At 44.8% G+C, this 21,840-nt stretch overlaps 1 protein-coding gene across 1 annotated transcript in view; it reads left to right on the top strand.

The window, feature by feature from the left end:
- Window positions 1-21,840, top strand: part of LOC104302139 (cohesin subunit SA-2) — a 79,541-nt gene that overhangs the window by 16,938 nt on the left and 40,763 nt on the right. Inside the window, exons 7-13 of the mRNA XM_054164528.1 lie at window positions 526-597; window positions 7,379-7,583; window positions 9,144-9,295; window positions 11,374-11,447; window positions 12,940-13,063; window positions 19,146-19,244; window positions 21,700-21,779. Of these exons, the coding sequence (XP_054020503.1) occupies window positions 526-597; window positions 7,379-7,583; window positions 9,144-9,295; window positions 11,374-11,447; window positions 12,940-13,063; window positions 19,146-19,244; window positions 21,700-21,779 (806 nt within the window). The remainder of the gene's footprint in view (window positions 1-525; window positions 598-7,378; window positions 7,584-9,143; window positions 9,296-11,373; window positions 11,448-12,939; window positions 13,064-19,145; window positions 19,245-21,699; window positions 21,780-21,840) is intronic.

Here is a 21,840-nt window from a genome sequence, read left to right as displayed (position 1 = left end):
TAAAGAACTATATATTTCTTATCTTTTGTCTTGGAATAATTGCAGAATTGAGAAAACATCTCTACATGAAGTCACACTAATGCTGAAATCATTTCTCTATAGTTTGAAAACCTTGGAATAGTTTCCTAGAGTTTAGATGTTTTACTGCTTACTAAATGTTGGAAAGGACTATACACTTAGCCTTGCTGAGGAGCTGTATCTTAGAAATAATAATGAGGACTACATGTTGCACATGTTGACTCATAAATTTGAAATCCAAATTGCCTCTTATTTGTAGGAAGAAAAACTCAGTATTTGTATAAAAGTGTGTTCTTCTTCTGTCATTGGTTAGAAATAAGAAATTCCAAGATGAGAAGGAATTGGATTGCTTCATGCGTTAGATTGTATGAGCCACTTGTAATAGGAGTTGTCTTATGTTTTAATAGCCTTTTAAATGTGGTGCATGACCCGTGATGCTTACATCTTTGTGAATTGACTGTGCTGTTTCATCCAAAAGGTCTTAAAACTTTGTCTCATGCATTGCAGGAAACTGGGTTGCAGTACAAGAAATTCATGGCCCATCCTTGGATCCTGACGGTTACTTGGCCAGTGGACACGGTAGGACTCTGGTAGTTCTCTGTAATTGTAATATATCTGTGACTGCATTTCCCATTTCCAGTGTAGGTGAACACATCAGAATGAGTCATCTTCAATTCTGAGCTAGTGAATGGAGATAATAATGTATTTAGAATAGAGTGGAGTAGAATAGAATAGAATAGAATAGAATAGAACAGAATAGAATAGACCAGGTTGGAAGAGATGTTCAAGATCATCACGTCCAACCTAATAACTAATTCAACCCACCTAATCAACTAAACCATGGCACCAAGCACCGTATCAAGTCTCCTCCTGAACACCTCCAATGATGGTGACTCCACCAGCTCCCCTGGCAGCCCATTCCAGTGGGCAATCACTCTCTCCGTATAGAACTTCTTCCTAACATCCAGCCTAAACCTCCCTTGGCACAGCCTGAGACTGTGTCCTCTTGTTCTGGTGCTGGCTGCCTGGGAGAAGAGACCAGCCCCTGCCTATCCACAGCCTTCCCTAAGGTAGTTGTAGAGAGCAATAAGGTCACCCCTGAGTCTCTTCCTCTCCAGGCTAAGCAACCCCAACTCCCTCAGCCTCTCCTCATAGGGCTTGTGCCCCAAACCCCTCACCAACTTTGTTGCCCTTCTCTGGACACATTCCAGCAACTCAACATTTTTCTTAAGCTGAGGGGCCCAGAACTGGACACAGTACTCGAGGTGCGGCCTAACCAGTGCAGTGTACAGGGGCAGAATGACCTCCCTGCTCTTGCTGGCCACACTGTCCCTGATGCAGGCCAGGATGCCATTGGCCCTCCTAGCCGCCTTGGCGTACTGCAGGCTCATGTTCAGCCTACCATCAACCAGCACCCCCAGGTCCCTCTCAGCCTGGCTGCTCTCCAGCCACTCTGACCCCAGCCTGTAGCTCTGCATGGGGTTGCTGTGGCCAATGTGCAGAACCCGGCACTTGGATGTGTTCAATCTCATGCCCTTGGACTCTGCCCATCTGTCCAGCCTGTCGAGGTCCCTCTGCAGAGCCTCTCTTCCCTCCAGCAGATCCACTCCTGCCCCCAGCTTGGTGTCCGCAAATTTACTGATGATGGACTCAATGCCCTCATCCAGATCATCAATAAAGATATTAAAGAGGATGGGGCCCAGCACTGATCCCTGGGGCACACCACTGGTGACTGGCTGCCAGCTGGATGTGGCACCATTCACTACCACTCTCTGGGCTCGGCCCTCCAGCCAGTTCCTAACCCAACACAGTGTGCTCCCATCCAAGCCATGGGCTGTTAGCTTGGCCAGGAGTTTGCTGTGGGGGACAGTGTCAAAGGCCTTGCTGAGGTCCAGGTAGACTACATCCACAGGTCTCCCCACATGCACCAGGTGGGTCACCTGATCATAGAAGATCAGGTTGGTCAGGCAGGACCTGCCCTTCCTAAGTCCATGCTGGCTGGGCCTGATTCCTTGGCCATCCTCTAAGTGCTGTGTGATTGCTCTCAAGATGACCTGTTCCATAATCTTGCCTGGCACTCAGGTAAAGCTGACAGGCCTATAATTCCCTGGCTCATCCAACCGGCCCTTCTTGTGGATGGGCACCACCTTGGCCAGCTTCCAGTCTTCTGGGACCTCTCCAGTGAGCCAGGACTGTTGAAAAATGATGGAGAGTGGCTTGGCCAGCTCATCTGCCAGCTCTCTCAGCACCCTAGAATGGATCCTGTCTGATCCCATGGACTTTGTGAGGATCCAAGCAGCTGAGGAGATCTCTAATTACCTCCCCCTAGAACACAGGGGAACTATGCTGCTCCCTGGTTCCATCTGCTGGGTCTGCAAGCCAGCTGTCTGGAAGACATTCTGTCCTGCTATTAAAAAATGAGGCAAAGAAGGTGTAAAGTACCTCTGCCTTTTCCTCATCTTTTGTCACTACGTTCCCCTCCATGTCCACCAAGGAGTGGAGGTTGTCCTTGCCCCTCCTCTTGTTATTAATATATTTATAGAAGGTCTTTTTATTGTCCTTCACAGCAGAGGCCAGTCTAAGCTCTGAATGTACTTTTGCCTCCCTAATTTTCTTCCTACATGACCTAACAACATCCTTAAACATTCTATGGGTTACCTCACCTTTCTTCCAAAGATGGTACACCCTCTTTTTTTCCCTTAGTTCTTTTAGAAGTTCATTGCCCATCCAGGCTGGCCGTCTGCCCTGGCGGCTCATCTTCCGGCACATTGGCACAGCCTGCTCCTGCGCCTTCGAGAGTTCTTCCTTGAAGCAGGTCCAGCTCTTCTGGACCCCTTTATTTTTAAGTGCTATTTCCCAAGGAACCTTCTGAGTTAGTTCCTTGAGTAACCTTGGGTAACTTTCTGAAGTCTGTGTTACAAACAGACCGCACAAGAAAATGTCCAAGTTTCTGTGAGAGTTGTTTATTAAAAAAGAAGTGAGCAAGCAGCAGGGAAAAATAAAGAGAGAGAAACCACGCTGGGCCACAGAGACTTCCCCCCACAGATACCTCCAGTCTCTGCCAAAAAGCAACTTACAAATCCTGACTCTCCTTTATATAGGTGCCTCATCTACATATGCATGCTTATGCTTAATAGAAGGCAGGGATATGATAATGAGTTCTAGTAACTTCTTGGGCTTCATGAGCAGTAACTTTCCTTGTAGTGAGGGTCACAGTTAAGGTTCTCACAAAGAAGTCTTTCATGAGTGCAGCTGTGTCCAGGCCTTCCTTTTCTAAGATAAGCATTGCATGGCTTTGGGAAGATTCGTACAAGGCTCCTTGTTAAAGCCAAAACAGTCTGAACATTTGCTTTCTGTTCTCAAAACAAGCCAACCGTCCAGCCTTGAGACTACACCCCTAAAGATGAATTCCACAACACAAATCACAAACCACTATTGCATTTGTAACAGTCTGCTTCACCTGATCTTCTTCAGACCTCTTGTTTGGATGAGCACACTCATGCTTCTGAAGTTTCTGTTTCTGATATTGAAGAGACATCAGCATTTCAAACAGACTTGTGTATATTAACTTGCAGTGGGGCTCAAGACCATTCCCCATCCCTTCCAACAAGCTCTACACACACATGTGTATGTTTATGCACAGAGATTTTGCCAGACAGATTTGTTCAAAGGCTTATTTCATCAAAATGTTTGCTTACAAACATAAATGTTCGATTGGAATAGTATTCTGAGAACAGAAACAGCTTTTTCATGCAATGCTTACAGCATTGTGGGTAATTTGTCTTAACTCCTTGTTTGCACTTTTGAGTTTCCTCTTTCCATAGTCTCTGTGTAGAAGAAGAAGTAAACACTTCCATGATAAGTCAGAGCAGGAGCCTCAGCTGAGTGATTTGAGTAGTTCTCTGGAAGAACATGTGACATAGTTTCTGGAAGCAGAGTTGCTTCCTTGTACTGGTTATGGAGAAAATCTAAGAGAATCCCAGGATAAGTGCTTAAATTTAGGTGCTATGCCCATTGTGCTGTCTATCTACAGAATACATGTTACCAATACAATAGTCATGAACAACATAAATCCTCTTAAAAAGTGAGATGTCTTTCTATATTTGTGTTGCTTTTCAGCAACTGAGGAGTAAGCTACAAAGGTATAGTGGGTGTTTCCTGAAGTTGTCTTTCTATTGTCTCTGTCATGGTGAAGAATCATTAACTGGGACCTTCTGGGCATTTCCTTGTTCTGTCTTTGCAGTTGCTACTACTGTTAGGTTCTGATCTGACTCTCACAACTTGATCAGGAGCACATCCCAGATTCCAGATATCCAGAGTACTTTGGGTTATAGGCATCTCTGACATCAGTCCGTGCATTTATTGTTCAAGAAAGCAGTGGTTCCTGTGCTTAGGAAACAAAGTTACAAGAGAAGTGCAGGAAGTGCACTTTGTAAGTACACAAGGTTATTCTGGGTGTGAAGCCACACCTTAGAGTATGTCTGAGAATGTGTTTGACCAACTAGTGAAGAACTTGTTGAGTAGTGGCCTCTTGTCAGGATGAAGTTTGGGAATTCCCTGGCTTCACTCACACCTGGAAACTATCAAGATGCACATTCATATTCAGACCCATTCCTGGGACCTGTGATGTGTGAATGAAGTAAGTGTTCATGGTGCCTGTGGGTTGACATCTATAAAGTCGACTTAGAGTGCTCTTGATATGAGGTGTGCTGCCATCTGTCAGCATTCATCCTGGCAGTACCAGCTGTACTGTGAACACTTGTGGTTTTATTGTGTCTTGCTTTCTGCATAATGTCAGAGGTATTGCCTGCTTATGGTTTCTGTGAAGGTTTTCAGGGACCTAGGTGCTGGTGATTCAGGTAAATGACTCTGTATCCCCTCTTCAATGCCTCCAGGGATGGTGACTCCACTGCCTCCCTGGGCAGCCCATTCTACTGGCCAGTTACTCTCTCAGTGAAGAACTTTCTCCTCAACTTGAGCCTAAACTATCTCTGGTGCAGCTTGAGACAGTGTCCCCTTGTTCTGTCACTGGTTGCCTGGGAGAAGAGACCAATCCCCGCCTGGTTAACAACCTCCTTTCAGGTAGCTGTAGAGAGCAATAAGGTCTTCCCTGTGCCTTCTCCTCTCCAGGCTGAACAATCCCAGCTCCCTCACCCTCTCCTCATAGGGCTTGTGCTCAAGGCCTCCCCCCAGCCTCATTGTCCTTCTCTGGACACGTTCAAGTGTCTCAATGTCCTTCTTAAACTGAGGGGCCCAGAACTGGACACAGGACTCAAGGTGTGACCTAACCAGTGCTGAGTACAGGGGCACAATGACCTCCCTGCTCCTGCTGGCCGCACTATTATTGATGCATGCCAGGATGCCATTGGCCTTCTTGGCCACCTGGGCACACTGCTGGCTCATGTTCAGGTGGCTGTCAGTCACCACCCCCAGGTCCCTCTCTGTTTGGCAGCTCTCCAGCCACTCTGACCCCAGCCTGTAGCTCTGCATGGGGCTGTTGTAGCCAAAGTGCAGCACCTGGCACTTGGACTTGTTAAATGCCATGCCATTGGACTCTGCCCATCTGTCCAGTCGGTCGAGGTCCCTCTGCAGAGCCCTTCTGCCCTCTAACAAACCAATATCTGCTCCCAACTTGGTGTTATCTGCAAATTTGCTGAAGACTGACTCAATCCCCTCATCCAGATCATCAATGAAGATATTAAAGAGGATGGGGCCCAAACTGATCCCTGGGGGACACCACTGGTGCCTGGCCGCCAGCTGGATGTGGCACCATTCACCACCACTCTCTGGGCTCGGCCCTCCAGCCAGTTCCTAACCCAGAGCAGAGTGCTGCTGTCCAAGCCACAAGCTGACAGCTTGGACAGGAGTTTGCTGTGGGGGACAGTGCCAAAGGCCTTGCTGAAGTCCAGGTAGACTACATCCACAGCCTGCCCCACATCCACCTGGAGGTCACCTGATCATAGAAGGAGATCAGGTTGGTCAGGCAGGATCTGCCCTTCCTAAATCCATGTTGGCTGGGCCTGATCCCTTGGCCATCCTTCAGGTGTGCAGTCATTGCACCAAGGTGACCTGTTCCATAACCTTGCCTGGCACTGAGGTCAGGCTGACAGGCCTGTCATTCCCTGGTTGCTCCTTCAGGCCCTTCTTGTGGATGGGCATCACATTGGCCAGCTTCCAGTCATCTGAGACCTCTCCGGTGAGCCAGGACTGCTGAAAAATGATGCAGAATGGCTGGGGCAGCTCATCTGCCAGCTCTCTCAGCACCCTAGGATGGATCCCATCTGGTCCCATGGACTTGAGAGTATCCAAGTGGCTCAGCAAGTCCCAGGCTAATTCCTCATGGATTTCTGGGGCAATACACTGCTCCCTGACCCCATCAGCCATCTGAGGAGGCCACTTGTCCTGAACTCCTCCTGCCTTACTGTTGAAAATTGAGGCAAAGAAGGTATTTTGAACCTCAGCCTTTTCCTCATCTTTAGTTACAGTGTTCCCCTCCAGGTCCAATAAGGAGTGGAGGTTCTTCTTGCCTCTCTTTTTAGTGTTAATATATTTGTAAAAATGCTTTTTATTATCTTTCACAGAGGTGGCCAGCTTCAGTTCCAACTGGGCCTTTGCCTCTCTAAGTTTTTTCCTACATAATCTAACAACATCCTTAAACATACCTCGAGAAGCCTTCCCCTCCTTCCAGAGGTGATACAGCCTCTTTTTTTCCCTTAAATCCTTCAGGAGCTGTTTGTCCATCCAGGCCGGTCGCCTTCCCCGCCGGCTCATCTTTCGGCACATGGGAACTGCCAGTTCCTGTGCCTTCAGAGCTCCTGTTTGAAGTAGGTCCAACCCTCCTGGACCCCTTGGTTCTTAAGGGCTGCTACCCAGGGAACTTTCTGAGTAAGTTTCTTAAACAAGTGAAGTTTGCCCTCCAGAAGTCCAAGGTGAAGGTTCTGTTGGTGCTCCTCCCTACCTCCCTGCATATTAAAAACTTCACTATCTCGTGATCACTGCACCCTAGGCAGCCTCCCACCATCACATCTCCCAGGCCCTTGTAAAATGTCCTTTCACAGCTTTCTTGTAAGCCCCTTTCAGGTACTGGAAGGCAGCTAGCTATAAGGTCTTCCCAGAGCCTTCATCTTTCAGATGTGAGCTACCATAACAGTGTAGATCTAATGAATCTATTTTGCTTCTATGCTTCCTTGTAACCTGATTGTGTGCCCTTAGTTTGGGTTAATAGCCATGAAAAAAGTTAGGGTGGGCCTGAGGTGAAACTTACTGTCAGCAAAGCTCTCTCGTATTCCGTGGGAGAGATGTAAATAGTCTCCACTGACAAAGTCAGGGCGTTTTCTCTTGACTTTTCTTTCTTATGCAGGACAATGAAGACTATCCACTGATCAGAACAGGACCTTATTGGAAGAAGTTCAAGGCCAATTTCTGTGAATTTATTGCAGTGCTTGTCCAACAGTGCCAATGCAGCATCCTCTATGATAGCTACTTGATGGACACCATCATCTCGCTGCTTACAGGCTTAGCAGACTCCATGGTCAGAGCATTCAGACACACAAGCACTTTGGCAGGTAAAATAACTCACAGAACTGCTGTAGATTTTCACTGATCTGTGTACAAACAGAACTGCACAATATTGGGAGGCTCTCTTTCCTGGAGCTGTTATTTTCTTATGCATTGACAATGCCTTCCTTCCAATGTACGTTACCGTAATAGAAATATTTATTCCAGTGCGTATCTGAATAGGATTTGGATGCTTTAGATAAAATAGATCTACCATTTTTTTTTCCTGAATAAATTTTTTAAATGCCTGAGATGATTACATTTAGAATTATGCTCCATTCTGATGCTTTTTTCCCCCACAGTAACTGTTTTTCACAGTCGCTTTTCTGCTTTGTTATTTTCCTCCTTCCACTAATTAATGTGACGAGGTTGCATTAAATGTTTCACCTCTGAAAGCTTCCTCTGGAAAGCTGCTATGTTGTGGTGCCTTTGCTAAAGAGAAGACTCCTTGCTACATGCTTTCTTTTTAATGCAACATGAAAGTATTAAAGCTACTTGTCATAGTTTGGGCTGGGTGCCCTCTGCTACAGGGGTGTTTCCTGTGTCCAGAAGTCCATCCCAGTGGGTGGACTCAGGAAATTAGGTATTTCTACCATAATCCCTTGCACCACTATAAATTTTGTGGTGGGGTCTGGCACTTCCTCTTTTCTTCCCTCTCCGAGACTTGGTAACTGGGGGAGAGATCTCCCGGCCATGGGCCTGATTGGGCCCAAGGCCACTGGGGGATGGGCAGGCTCAGATCTGGCCAGCTGAGACCAGCCTAATAGTAGGGGGGTGGGGAAGGAGGAGCCCTGGGGGTTTTGGATGCACCCTCAGGTGGGGTTTGGGGTCTTTCTGGGTTTACTTTGGTTTCTTCCTTGTCACTATGTTTCCTTTTGTGCACACTCACTGTTCTCTATTTAAACTCTCCACTACCTTTGCAATCAGTGTGTCTGAGTCGTTATTTCTGCGCATGGTGGGGAGGGGGTTTGCCCCAACCCATTACACTACTACCTTTCTTGGTTTTTTATTACTTATTTCCCCCCTAAGCCTCAGGCTACTAAAGTACCCTTTGTGCCAGGCAAAGAGCGCTTGAAGGATAATTAAAGTACGTGGCTTGCTTTGAAGGCTCAAAAAAACCCACTTGAAATCTATGCAAACCATCTAGTGATCCATAGAGGCTGTTGAATTTTTGTCAATTTAAGTAAAATATTAGAGTTCCCAGTCTTCTATGGACCAGTTTTACTGCTGGGCTTTTTGTTGTCATTATTACTGCAAATCACCTGTTCCACAGCTCTGGATCCTTTTGCAGAAAAATCAGAATTACATAAACCCAGTAAATTACTTCTCCGACTAGAGCTCTGGCAAAAACTTGTAAATCACCAGTAACATCCATAAGTTTTGCCTTTTTTCTGATCCCTGTCTGCCTTTTAAAATAAACACTATTTTGAAAGAAATTGTAATTGAGTAGTGTTTGTGTTTTGGATAATAAACTGGATTTGGCTAATCATATCCTTTCTGTGGTAAAGCAGTGAATGTGTTTATGCTACTAAGCTAAGCTAAATATGTTTGGTTTGTTTCCTTTTTAGCAATGAAACTTCTGACAGCGGTTGTAAGCATACATCTGAACCTTGATGTCAACAAGCACAATGCCCAAAGATTATATGAGGTGGAGAAGAAGAGGATAAGTGGCAAGAAGACCAGTTACAGACTTGACCAGCTAGAGAGAAACAGGAAAGAGGTTAGGTGTCTTGTATGGGAGATGCGTGAAGATGTGAAAAGGGCGACTGCTGACAGCTTGCTTTTGGATGACTTCTCTTGTTTGAGGTTTATATTTGTGTGTAATGCCTAGTGCAGAGCTGTGGTAACTGGCTAGATTAAGTGGTACAAAAATGACTGAAGTAATACCTGCCTTATGTACTGTTACTTTGTGATGCGTGTCCTACTAATTGTTTATCTAAACTGGCATCATTAGCCCTTGATCTCTACACAAATACGGACTTAAACACATGTAACTGCATTAGCAGCTCTGGTGGTGTGCCAGTGCAGTTTTGCATATGTTTATACAAGCCAAAATGCTACTTCTTGAACTGAATTTCAATGAATGAAAAAGGGCATGGGGCAGCTGTCACCTCTCTCTAAGTAATGCATTGTAAAAATGGTTGTAACTTCAGGTATGACCTATATCTTCTTGCTGTTCAGTTTCTGTCATTTCTTTCCTACTCAGCCAGGCAGCTCCTTAACAACTCCCAGACACAGGCATACAACTGTAAGAAGTAATTCTGGCTTGAGGGTAGATGTGACTTGGTGTATGAACATCAAGCGTAGTTCCTCTCCTGACCTTATAACCAATAATTGCAGTTGTGAGCTCTGCATGTCCATGGCCTGTCTCTGTCTCTTGGTTGGTGGGAAGAAGTGTTTGGGTGTGTTTTTTGGTATCATTGTAAATCTGAGCATAGAATCATAGAAAGCACAGGGTTGGAAGTAACCTCCAGAGGTCATCTAGTCCAACCTGCCTTCAGTAAGCAGTGACATCCCCAAACAGATCAGGTTGCTCAGAGCCTCATCAAACCTGATGAGGCTCTGGGATTTTTGGGGGGAAAACCAGAGAAAATGTGCATTGGTGGAAACCCCAAATTTGAAACCCTTCCTGATGCTTTTGATAAGAGAATGTTTTTATTCGGTGCCTTACGTTTCCAGATGTTTGTCACTAGATTTTCAGGGCTTGGTTAAAATACATTATTATTGTGGAATAGGTGCATCTTGAAAAGTCCCTTGTCTGCCCTTCTTCCATCTCTGTTTTAAGTGTATAAAAAGAGAAATTTGGACCCATATGTGAAGATCACTTCATAGTTGTGCTGTAGTTGTTGGCTGGAGAGCTGCCAAACAGAGAGGGACCTGGGGGTGCTGATTGACACCTGCCTAAACATGAGCCAGCAGTGTGCCCAGGTGGCCAAGAGGGCCAATGGCATCCTGGCCTGTATTAGGAAGAGTGTGGCCAGCAGGAGCAGGGAGGTCATTGTGCCCTTGTACTCTGCATTGGTTAGGCCACACCTTGAGTCCTGTGTCCAGTTCTGGGCCCCTCAGTTTAAGAAGGACATTGAGACACTTGAAGGTGTCCAGAGAAGGGCAACAAGGCTGGGGAGAGGCCTTGAGTTCACGCCCTATGAGGAGAGGCTGAGGGAGCTGGGATTGTTTAGCCTGGAGAAGAGAAGGATCAGAGGTGATCTCATTGCCCTCTACAACTACCTGAAAGGTGGTTGTAGACAGGAGGGGGTTGGTCTCTTCTCCCAGGCAACCAGCACCAGAACAAGGGGACACAGTCTCAAGCTGTGCCAGGGGAGGTTTAGACTCGAGGTGAGGAAAAAGTTCTTCACTGAGCGAGTCATTCGTCATTGGAATGTGCTGCCCAGGGAGGTGGTGGAGTCGCCGTCCCTGGAGGTGTTCAAGGGGAGATTGGACGTGGCACTTGGTGCCATGGTCTAGTTGTGAGGTCTGTGGAGACAGGTTGGACTTGATGATCCTTGGGGTCTCTTCCAACGTTAGTTATACTGTGATACTGTGATCTTTGTATTGGTAGATGAAGGCAGACTAGATCAGACAAGTCCCTTGTTATCCTGGCTATCCCTTGGTATCTGAGAAACCTTTCATCAGGTCATAGCTACAAAATGGCCAGTTGCTAGTGTGGCTACACGGTGGTACCATGTGTAAACACAAGCAATTTGCACCACAGCAGCAATGCAAGTGCACTAATGCAAATTTTCTATGTGTAGGGAATTGTGGGATCAGTGTTAACGTTCAGTTCTCTTTGTATTTCAGTGTGAGCATAAGCTTCTGGAGATACAGAACATGATGAATGCTATTTTCAAAGGGACATTTCTAAACCGCTGCCGGTAAGAATAGAAATAAAGATGTGATTTGTGTCTGCATTCTCAGGAAACACTTGTTCAGATTGTCCAGACACCACAATCAAGTTAAAACATCCTACACGAGGCAAGTGTAGTGGTTACATTGTTTTAAAGAATTTAGTCTTACTGAAGGACTCTGGAGTATGTTTCTTAAGCTCTTCCTGCTGGCTCTGGATGTGGGGAGGCCTGTGGATGTAGTCTACCTGGACTTCAGCAAGGCCTTTGACACCATCCCCCACAGCAAACTCCTGGCCAAGCTGTCAGCCCATGGCTTGGACAGGAGCACACTGTGTTGGGTTAGAAACTGGCTGGAGGGCCGAGCCCAGCGAGTGGTGGTGAATGGTGCCACATCCAGCTGGCAGCCAGTCACCAGTGGTGTGCCCCAGGGATCAGTGCTGGGCCCCATCCTCTTTAACATCTTTATTGATGATCTGGACGAGGGCATTGAGTCCATCATCAGTAAATTTGCTGACGACACCAAGCTGGGGGCAGGAGTTGATCTGCTGGAGGGTAGAGAGGCTCTGCAGAGGGACCTCGACAGGCTGGACAGATGGGCAGAGTCCAACGGCATGAGATTGAACACATCCAAGTGCCGGGTTCTGCACATTGGCCACAACAACCCCATGCAGAGCTACAGGCTGGGGTCAGAGTGGCTGGAGAGCAGTCAGGCAGAGAGGGACCTGGGGGTGCTGGTTGATGGTAGGCTGAACATGAGCCTGCAGTGTGCCCAGGCAGCCAAGAGGGCCAATGGCATCCTGGCCTGCATCAAGAACAGTGTGGCCAGCAGGAGCAGGGAGGGGATACTCCCCCTGTACACTGCACTGGTTAGGCCACACCTTGAGTCCTGTGTCCAGTTCTGGGCCCCTCAGTTTAGGAAGGAGGTTGAGTTGCTGGAATGTGTCCAGAAAAGGGCAACGAAGGTGGTGAGGGGTTTGGAACACAAGCCCTGTGAAGAGAGCCTGAGGGAGCTGGGGTTGCTTAGCCTGGAGAGGAGACAGGGGTGACCTTATTGCTCTCTACAACTACCTTAAGGGAGGTTGTAGACAGGAAGGGGTTGGTCTCTTCTCCCAGGCAGCCAGCACCAGAACATGAGGATACAGTTTCAGGCTGTGCCAGGGGAGGTTTAGGCTGGATGTTAGGAAGAAGTTCTACACAGAGAGAGTGATTGCCCATTGGAATGGGCTGCCAGGGAAGGTGGTGGAGTCACCATCATTGGAGATGTTCAGGAGAAGACTTGATGGGGTGCTTGGTGCCATGGCTTAGTTGATTAGGTGGGTTGGTTTGGTTGAGGGGTTGGACACAATGATCTTGAAGGTTTCTTCCAACCTGGTTGCTTGTTATTATTATTACAATCTTAGTGTGAAGTTACTTGTAATATTTTGGGCGATTCATGCTTCTGCATTGCCAGAAAAAAACAATATTGCAAACAATGAATGTATATTAAATGTTTTTAATGTATTATTTTGTCATTTCATAGCGATGTGATCCCTGAAATCCGAGCAACTTGCATTGAAGAAGCAGGAAACTGGATGAAAACATACCCAGATGTTTTTTTAAATGATAGCTACTTAAAATATTTTGGGTGGATGCTGTATGATAAGGTAACATTTTAATTTTGTTTTTTTCTTACTGGGGACAGTAGGTGGAAATTGTTTTGGGACAACAACAACAAAAAAGGATATTAGAAAGAAATAATGTCAGGTTTTATTTTTAGAGCCATCGTAGCACTAAACTAACAGCATTTTTGTCAGTTCCACAGTAGCACTATGTCCCTCGCAGAATCACCAAGGTTGGAAGAGACCTCAGGAGCTATTACTGAATTGTAAAGTGGCCTATATCTTTTGAGAACAGGCACCATTAAATGTTGGTTAAAATGCTGCTTTTAGATTTGGTGGCTGCATTGAAGATTTTGTTTCATTTCATAAAAAATGAGTAAATGAATATTGCCTGCAGTAAAATAATCTTCAGGTCATTTCCCAAAGAGCTTTCTCCTTTCCATTACAGTATATTTATTTTTTCTTTTTAGGTAGAAAAATATTGACAAAACCTGTAAACCTCACAAACATACCCCCCCCCAACAAACAAAAAACCCAAACAAAAAACCCCAAACAAAACACCCTCTCCCAAAAACCCCTAAATCAAACCCATGAGAAACTGCAGCCCACAATAACAACAAAATCAACCAACCAAAAAAATATCAGTAACTCAAAACCAGGCTTTTTTCCCCCCCTCATGCTTCTAAAGTGCATGGGAGATTTTAGGCAGATAGGAATATTTATTGTGAATGGCTAATCACTGAAATCGACACCCTGTACTTCTGCAGGCCACCTTTTAAAGTGCATGTTGTTTCTGTATGATTTCTGAAGTGTTTGGGTATCATTGTAAATCTGAGCATAGAATCATAGAATGCACAGGGCTGGAAGTAACCTCTAGAGGTCATCTAGTCCAACCCACCTTCAGTAAGCAGTGACATCCCCAACTAGATCAGGTTGCTCTGGGATTTTTTGGGGGGAAAACCAGAGAAAGTGTGCATTGGTGGAAACCCCAAATTTGAAACCTTTCCTGATGCTATTGATAAGAGAATGTTTTTATTTGGTGCCTTATGTTTCCAGATGTTTGTCACTAGATTTTCAGGACTTGGTTAAAATACATTATTATTGTGGTGAAGCCCTGGAATGGATTGTCCAGGGAGGTGGTTGAGGCCCTGTCACTGGAGGCATTGAAGACCAGGCTGGATGAGGCTCTGGCCAGCCTGATCTAGTGTGGGGTGTCCCTGCCCATGGCAGGGGGGTTGGAACTAGATGATCTTTGTGGTCACTTCCAACCCTGACTTATACTACTACTGTAATACTGCATCCTCAGTTTTGTGTCAGGTTTAGGTGATGTTTCTGTCCCGTGAATGAAATTGTAGTTTTCCACGAAGCCAGGAGGGGGAGCACAAAGCCTCTTACTTCCCTGTGCAGTACTGTAAAGGTAGTATTTAGATTTTTAGAAGAACAAATCTATCAAGAACCTGTCATCTTCTCCTGCATAAATTTTATCTGATCAGAATATCTTTTCAGTATGTGTTCAGTTGTGAGAATTCTCAAAGAAAAAGTCATTTTTGAAGATGATGTGTCTTCATTCCCAGTGCTGTACAGGGAAAATTAACAGCTGGTGTCTCTGATTAATGCACATGGCTCATCCAATGTCGTTTATTTGGAACTGGAAATGGTTGTTTTTCTAAAGCTTATTATCTGAAAGCAATGCAGATGCAAGCAGAGAGACAAAGTGAGAAATCTTTCATATTCCACATTTGGCCAAGAGCTGGTAGTGTGCCATTACTGGTGGCTGCATTCTTGGCTGTGCTTTGTGATTTGCAGCCACTATTAAATTGCCTGATTCCAAAATGAGAGCAGGGCATTTCTGGCAGCAACAGAAGCAGCAGTGCTTTTATATACATCTGAATATTATTTCCCACTACTCTTCCTTAATAAGCATTTCCATTCCATCTTATTGGGAGTGGGCAGCAAGAAACTGATATCTCCCAGAGCAAATTTTCTTTCAGAATAAAACATGGAGAAGTTTGCCAAATAATTTAGACCTCGGAGTTGAGCAACCACAAAAGTATTCTGTTGGGGGGGGGGTGTGTGGAACCTGGCCAGGATCATCTACAGTTCTACAAATAGAGATTAAGTTCAGTCATTTGGGAGGCTTTAAAGTGAAGAGGAGAGGGGGAAGTAAGCATGGAGTTAACACTTTTTGTCTTAAGTTTTTTTATTTGAATATAACTGTTCCTTCTTCCCCCAGGTTGGACTTGATGATCTTTGAGGTCTCTTCCAACCTTGGTGATACTGTGATACTGTGATGATACACTGTTTTGCCATTATACCCTGAGAGAAAATAAGCTTTGACATAAAAATATAATGTTTCTTAGGTGCAAGAAGATGCTCCAAATTCAGTGGTGCTATTCTCAAAACTGCATATAAGGATCTCTTTTTGGTCCAGTAAGAGTTGTGGAATAATGCTATAAAGATACATTTTTAGGGAGTTTATGCTCATCTGCTAGGAGTATTGTAACTTAATTTTTGAAGGCCAAGTTGATACCGAACCTGACAGCTCTGTGCAGCTGAACAGTGCTATTATATGTGAGCCCAGTCACCTGTCAGTGCATTTGTGAAACCCAGGCACCTAACATGCGCTCAAAGGCACTACTGTTCTTCCAAGGGAATATATAGCTACTAAATCAGCATCTCCAATCAAACCAGTACTGATCTGGGCAGCAGGTGTGGAAGGGAAGTGCTATGCAAAAAGTTCAGGGTTAAAGATCAGAAAAATTCAGACAATGAAGAATAAGAATGGGGAAGGTGAAGGGCGGGACTAGCAGAGAGTCAATGGAGATGCACACTTGGGACTTCCTCCTGTGTTAGACTAGCACTGTGTGGAACTTCAGGGCAAGATGTTGAGGTTTTCTCATTAAGCTGTTGAAAACCCTCAAGAAATCCTGTGGAAACAGGAACTTGCTGTTGAAATCAACTTCTCTGTCCTGATTATGTGATCCTGGCAAATTGCAGGAGATTGAAAAGGTTTTTAGTTTTGCCTCCCGTTTGACATGGCTCTGGAAACCGATCCTGTAGGTATGGCTGCTTCTGAAATGCTTCCTCCAAACAGATGTGTTAATGTAGCGGTTTTCTGCTCCACAGGTAATCTCTATGCATCCATATGTACTGATTGTTATTTTTTTTTTTGGTGGGAGGGCAGTGTTTTGAATTGTTAAGTGGCAGGTAAGCTGGATTTTCTGCTGCTATTTAGGAGCAATTCAGAAGTAGACCTAGTTTTCCCACATTGCCCAATTATATGGGGAGTGCTGAGGGCTAAAAAATGATCTGATGACCCCATCAAATCATCCAGGTACCAGCCTGTATTTGCAGTATTGAATGGCCCCATCTCTGTGATTGTGGTGAGGCTGAAATCTCATAAATGTGTTCATGCAGGGCTAGAGCACGTGTAGAGGTCTCTGATGCTTTCTGGCAGTCTGTTTGCAGTTCAGAGTAGAAGTATTCTGTGAGGCACAGCATGACTTCAGAGTGTCCTGAAAATGTGCTTGCACGGTCCCCATTCACTCTGTCACAGCTTTGAAAGACCAAACAGGAAGGTATTTCATCAAGATCAGAAAGGTAGTTCTGGCAAGGGGAGCAGATGGCTGGGTGTTTCTTCTTGCCTGTGTTACTGTCCAAGGAGCTGAAGGTAAATAGTGAGATAATTTTAGAAGCATGTGGAGTAATTTTCAGTGATCAAGAAGCTATGAGGAGTGATGACTAGAGGAGGTGGTTGAAAAGGAGAAAATGCAGTTGAAGACATAGGAAAGCAGCAGATCTAGTCATAGTAAAAGTACTTACTTGTTCATAGATACTGGAGTTAGTTTTCTTGACACTTAAAAGAAACATACACATACAGATTATGACTGAGAGCTTTCAGGTGGGAAATGGATAGCTTAGAAGGCAGGTGGTATTATTTAATATATTAAACCTTTATCTGTAGGCCCATGCATGATTGCCACCTGACTAACATGCAAGTGACATTACTAGCTGCATGCCAAGGGCTGTATGACCGTCCAGCAAACCGCCACAACCTTTTCCCCTTTTTCCTAAAGCACAAATGGAGCCCCTCTTCACAAGCAAAGCCTTGTGATGAAATACTGAGGGCAGCTGAAGCTGGGACTGAGTACATGTTGTCTGAGCTGAGTTTGTGCCAGTGTGCAGTGATGGGTGCCAAGCTGGGACTGTTTGTGAGTTCTGTGCTTAGGGGCCCTTGGTGGGTGTAGGAAGCAGTCGGTGTAGGCAACAGCCTTTCAGGCAAGGCCTTTAATTTTAAAGTACAATGTAGAATATTTATTGTTGGTCTGTTACAGGCAGATTAGAAATCAGTACTCATTGTTACCTGCTGATCTAGCAAAAAGCTGTCTTATGCAAAGTTGTTTGTCAAAGGCTGCTACTGGGTGTCATCCTCTAAGCAGGTGAACAAGAACTTGTAATAGATAGCCTATGTGTAGGGGGTCTCCTTTCTTGGGTTTCCTTGATTATTCTTACTGTTATTGTAGCAAGAAGAATTAGGGAAGAGATATGAATAGACTCATTCAAAGCCTGCAGTTCATTTAAGTGTCTCTTCAGGTATCCATAGCATTTAAAGTTTAAAAAGCACAGTGATTTTTCTGTGTTAGATCATAGAATCGTTTTGGTTGGAGAAGGCTTCTAATATCATGGAGTCTGATTGTTGACCTAACAGCACCATGGCCATTGAACCATGCCCTGAAGTGCCAAGTCTACATTTTTGTTTTAAACACCTCTGAGGACAGTGACTCTACCATCTCTCTGGGCAGCCTGTTCCAGTGCTTGACTGCTCTTTCAGGAAAGAAATTTTTCCTAACATCCCATCTAAACCTCCTAATTTATGGCCATTTCCTCTTGTTCTGTGACTTGATACTAGGGAAAAGAGACCAACAGCCACCTCACTACAACATCCTTTCAGGTACTTGTAGAGAGCAATGAGGTCTCCCCTCAGCCTCCTTTTCTCCAGACTATACCATCTCAGTTCCCTCAGCCAGTCATCATAAGACTTGTTCTCCAGACCCTTCACCAGCTTTGTTGCCCTTCACTGGACATGCCCCAGCAACTCCATGTCCTTCATGTAGTGAAGGGCCCAAAACTGAACCCTGTATTTGAGGTGTGGCATCACCAGTGTTGAGTACAGGGGCATGATCACTTCCCTACTCCTGCTGGCCACACTTTTTTTGATGCAGGCCAGGATGCTGCTTGCCTTCTTGGCCACCTGGGCACACTGTTGGCTCATGTTCAGACAGCTGTCATACACCACCACCAGGTCCTTTTCTGCTGGGCATCTTCCCAGCCGCTCTGCCCCAAGCCTGTAGTGTTGCATGGGGTTGTTGTGACCCAAGTGTAGGACCTGGCACTTGGCTTTGTTAAACCTCTTACAGCTGACCTCAGCTCATTGATCCAGCCTGTCCAGATCCATTTGCAGAGCCTTCCTATCTTCAAGCAGATTGACAGGCCCATCCACTTTGATGTTATTGAGGGAGCACTCAACCCTCTCATCCAGGTAACTGATAAAGATATTAAATAAGACTTGCCCCAAGATTGAACCCTGGGGAACCACCCATGACTGGCCATCAGCTGGATTTAACTCCATTCACTACCACTCTTTGGGCTTGGCCATCCCACCAGATTTTTACCCAGCCAAGTATTCACCCAACTAAGCCATGAGCAGTCAGTTTCTCCAAGAGTTTGCTGTGGAAACAGTGTCAAATGCCTTACTAAAGTCCAGATAAACAACATCCACAGCCTTTCCCTCATCCACTAAGTGGATTACCTTGTCATAGAGGGAGCAATTCTTGCATCTTTGGTATTCTGTTGCTTTTATTAACTGTAAGGTCTGTGGGATTTTCTTTGACTCTTGGGGAGCCTAATGTAAACTTTGATGTCGTCTTTAAGTTTTGCTCACTGCAGCCTTCCTCTGTGTGTGTGTGCATGAACAAAATGGTACCAATTTCATTAATAAAGAAGATGAGGCAGTATTTGGGTAGTCTGCTGTAGGCACCCATAAGAACTCTTACATAATATAATGCCAACAGAGTGACACCAAAAATACATGGTTTTTATTGTTAGTTTATTTCTTTCTGTCTTGTAGCAAGCTGAAGTGCGATTGAAGTGTCTTCTGGGACTGCAAGGCATTTATAGAAGAAAAGAACTTGTTTCCAAGATGGATCTCTTTACTAGCAGATTCAAGGTAAATAGATTACTGCTTGCTATTCTTCAGGTCTGGGCTGGGTGTATGCACAGGGTCTGATATTTTGATGGGAGCTGATCTCCCCACTCAGTTCCCCCTTGACTGACAGGAGCTTAGAGTACAGCAGAAGCAGCCTGCTTGACTGAGTGGGTGAAGTGGTTGTGCAGAGGTATTTCCCTCTGTTTCTATGGAATTTTCTGTTTCACTTTAGTTCATGCACAAAATGGTGTTAACATGCACTGTGGGTGGTTTTCTCCACCATTCATCCAGAATGGCCCACATTTTTTCCAGGATCTTTGGCAGATGACAAAGAGCTTCATACTTTAAAAGCCTCCTTCCCCCACCACCCCTTTTTTCCCGCCCCCTGCCCATTATAATGGATTAACCTGGTAGATACTGGAGTGGCTGACCACATATCACACTGATGTGGGAATGGCTCTCTGTTGGTCCACCATGTCAGTATAAATCTCTTATCTCCTTTCTGAACAAGTCAGGTGATATGCTGTAATTAGGAGAGCTTGTTCTGTGGCTGCACTGATGCTGTACACTGCCTTTATCATATTCCAACTTCCTGACTCATTTAAGAAGTAAGGCCTTTACTTTTTTTTAATCCTGCCCTTGGTAATGATTTTGTCAGCTTCTCTTATCCCAGTGGGGTTGTGCCTTTTCAGTGTTTCAATAAGAAAGTTCAGGATGTTGTGACTGGTAGCCCTCTGCATCAGTACATAATCAATGCCTGCATGTGATGGCATTTCAAGTTCTTTTTTGCAAAAGGGACAGGGCTTGCCTGTGTGTCAAAGCAGTTGCTAATAATAAAAGAATACCTATAGCACATTCTCAAGAAATAGATTAATACTGGTATCTTAAGAGTAAATTATTCAGACTGAAACTTGGCTATCAAAGATTAACCCCTGTTTTAAAGGGTTATCACAGTCTCACAGTATAACTAAGGTTGGAAGAGACCCCAAGGATCATCAAGTCCAACCTGTTCCAACAGACCTCACAACTAGACCAAGGCACCAAGTGCCACGTCCAATCTCCCCTTGAACACCTCTAGGGACGGTGACTCCACCACCTCCCTGGGCGGCACATTCCAATGACGAACGACTCGCTCAGTGAAGAACTTTCTCCTCACCTCGAGTCTAAACCTCCCCTGGTGCAGCTTGAGACTGTGTCCTCTTGTTCTGGTGCTGGTTGCCTGGGAGAAGAGACCAACCCCTTCCTGTCTACAGCCACCCTTCAGGTAGTTGTAGAGGGCAATGAGGTCACCCCTGATCCTCCTCTTCTCCAGGCTAAACAACCCCAGCTCCCTCAGCCTCTCCTCACAGGGGTTATGTGGTATCCTCTATCTTTCTGTCTAAAAGAAGATTGCTGTAAGCTGGATAACCAGCTACTGGATTGGTATTCAAAGACTGATGAAAGAGTTCCAGTCTGTATATATACATACATATATATATATTTTATTGCAAGCTTCATCCTGCAATCAAAAAACCCCAACCCAAACACAACAATTCTTTCCTCTCTGAAGAGCAGAAATCCAAACAGCTACACACAAAACGCAGATTAATTTGGAATCTTTCAAAGTTTAACTCATGCTTTCTCAGTGATGGGAAATGTAATCATATAACCATGAATCCATTTCCCACAAGCTGGAGTTTTGCATGCTCCTTCTCTTACCCTTGGGTGTTCGAATTTGGGATTCTTGGACTTCCACACTTTTCAGATAAGCTGTGGAAGGTACAAAGTAAAAGTAAGTCTAGAGCTTCAGAAATGATACGTCATGAGAGAATGCTGTTAGACCCCAAACAAGCTAGTTCAAAGGTTTGGAACACCTCAAAGATGTAGGCTACACTGAGGAGGGCAAGTTCTTAGCTACATAGGGCAGGAACATTTCCACTGTTTTCTGAGGTGTTTGCATGTGCACCAAGTTACAGTAATGTGAATGCTGGAGGTCAGGAATATTGTTGCTATTCCATGAAGTACCCTTATGATTCAAGTCCCAATTGTCTTTCCAGCAAGGTGCTGGCTTCTGTAATGTGTAGGTATACACACTTCATTGTTGATGGGAGAAACTGATGATGTAATGCTTGTAATTTGAGGCTTACCTTCATTTGACATACTGAACTGCCAGTAGTAACATCTCAGAAACAAGTTGTCAGTCACTTCTAATTTGTAGACTGTAGTTGATTTCTTGTGAACGCATACATTACATCTATAAAAAAGTATCATATTACTGCATGATTAATTCAGTTAAAAAATTAACATGCTGTTAATTTTCAGGGGCTGGGGAACTACTTGGTAGTAATCAAGTTGCCTTATGTCTCTTAGGAAATAGCTGCTGAAATACAAATAAATCTCTGCTCTACTAGTGTAGGTGATGTAGCTGTAGCCAAAATATGTGTTTGTTGAGAACAGACCATGTTACATCTTTTTATTGTCATTTTGCATCCATTAGGATCGAATTGTGTCCATGCCTCTGGACAAGGACCATGAAGTAGCAGTTCAAGCCATGAAACTCTTGATGCTTATGTCACAGTAAATAATTTCTTTTTTAATTTACTGTATTGTTTTAATGGCAACAAGATCCAGATACAAT

Source organism: Dryobates pubescens, chromosome 10, assembly GCF_014839835.1.
Source record: "Dryobates pubescens isolate bDryPub1 chromosome 10, bDryPub1.pri, whole genome shotgun sequence".
In the NCBI taxonomy this organism is placed as follows: domain Eukaryota; kingdom Metazoa; phylum Chordata; class Aves; order Piciformes; family Picidae; genus Dryobates; species Dryobates pubescens.
This window is presented reverse-complemented; position numbering and strand designations above follow the sequence as displayed.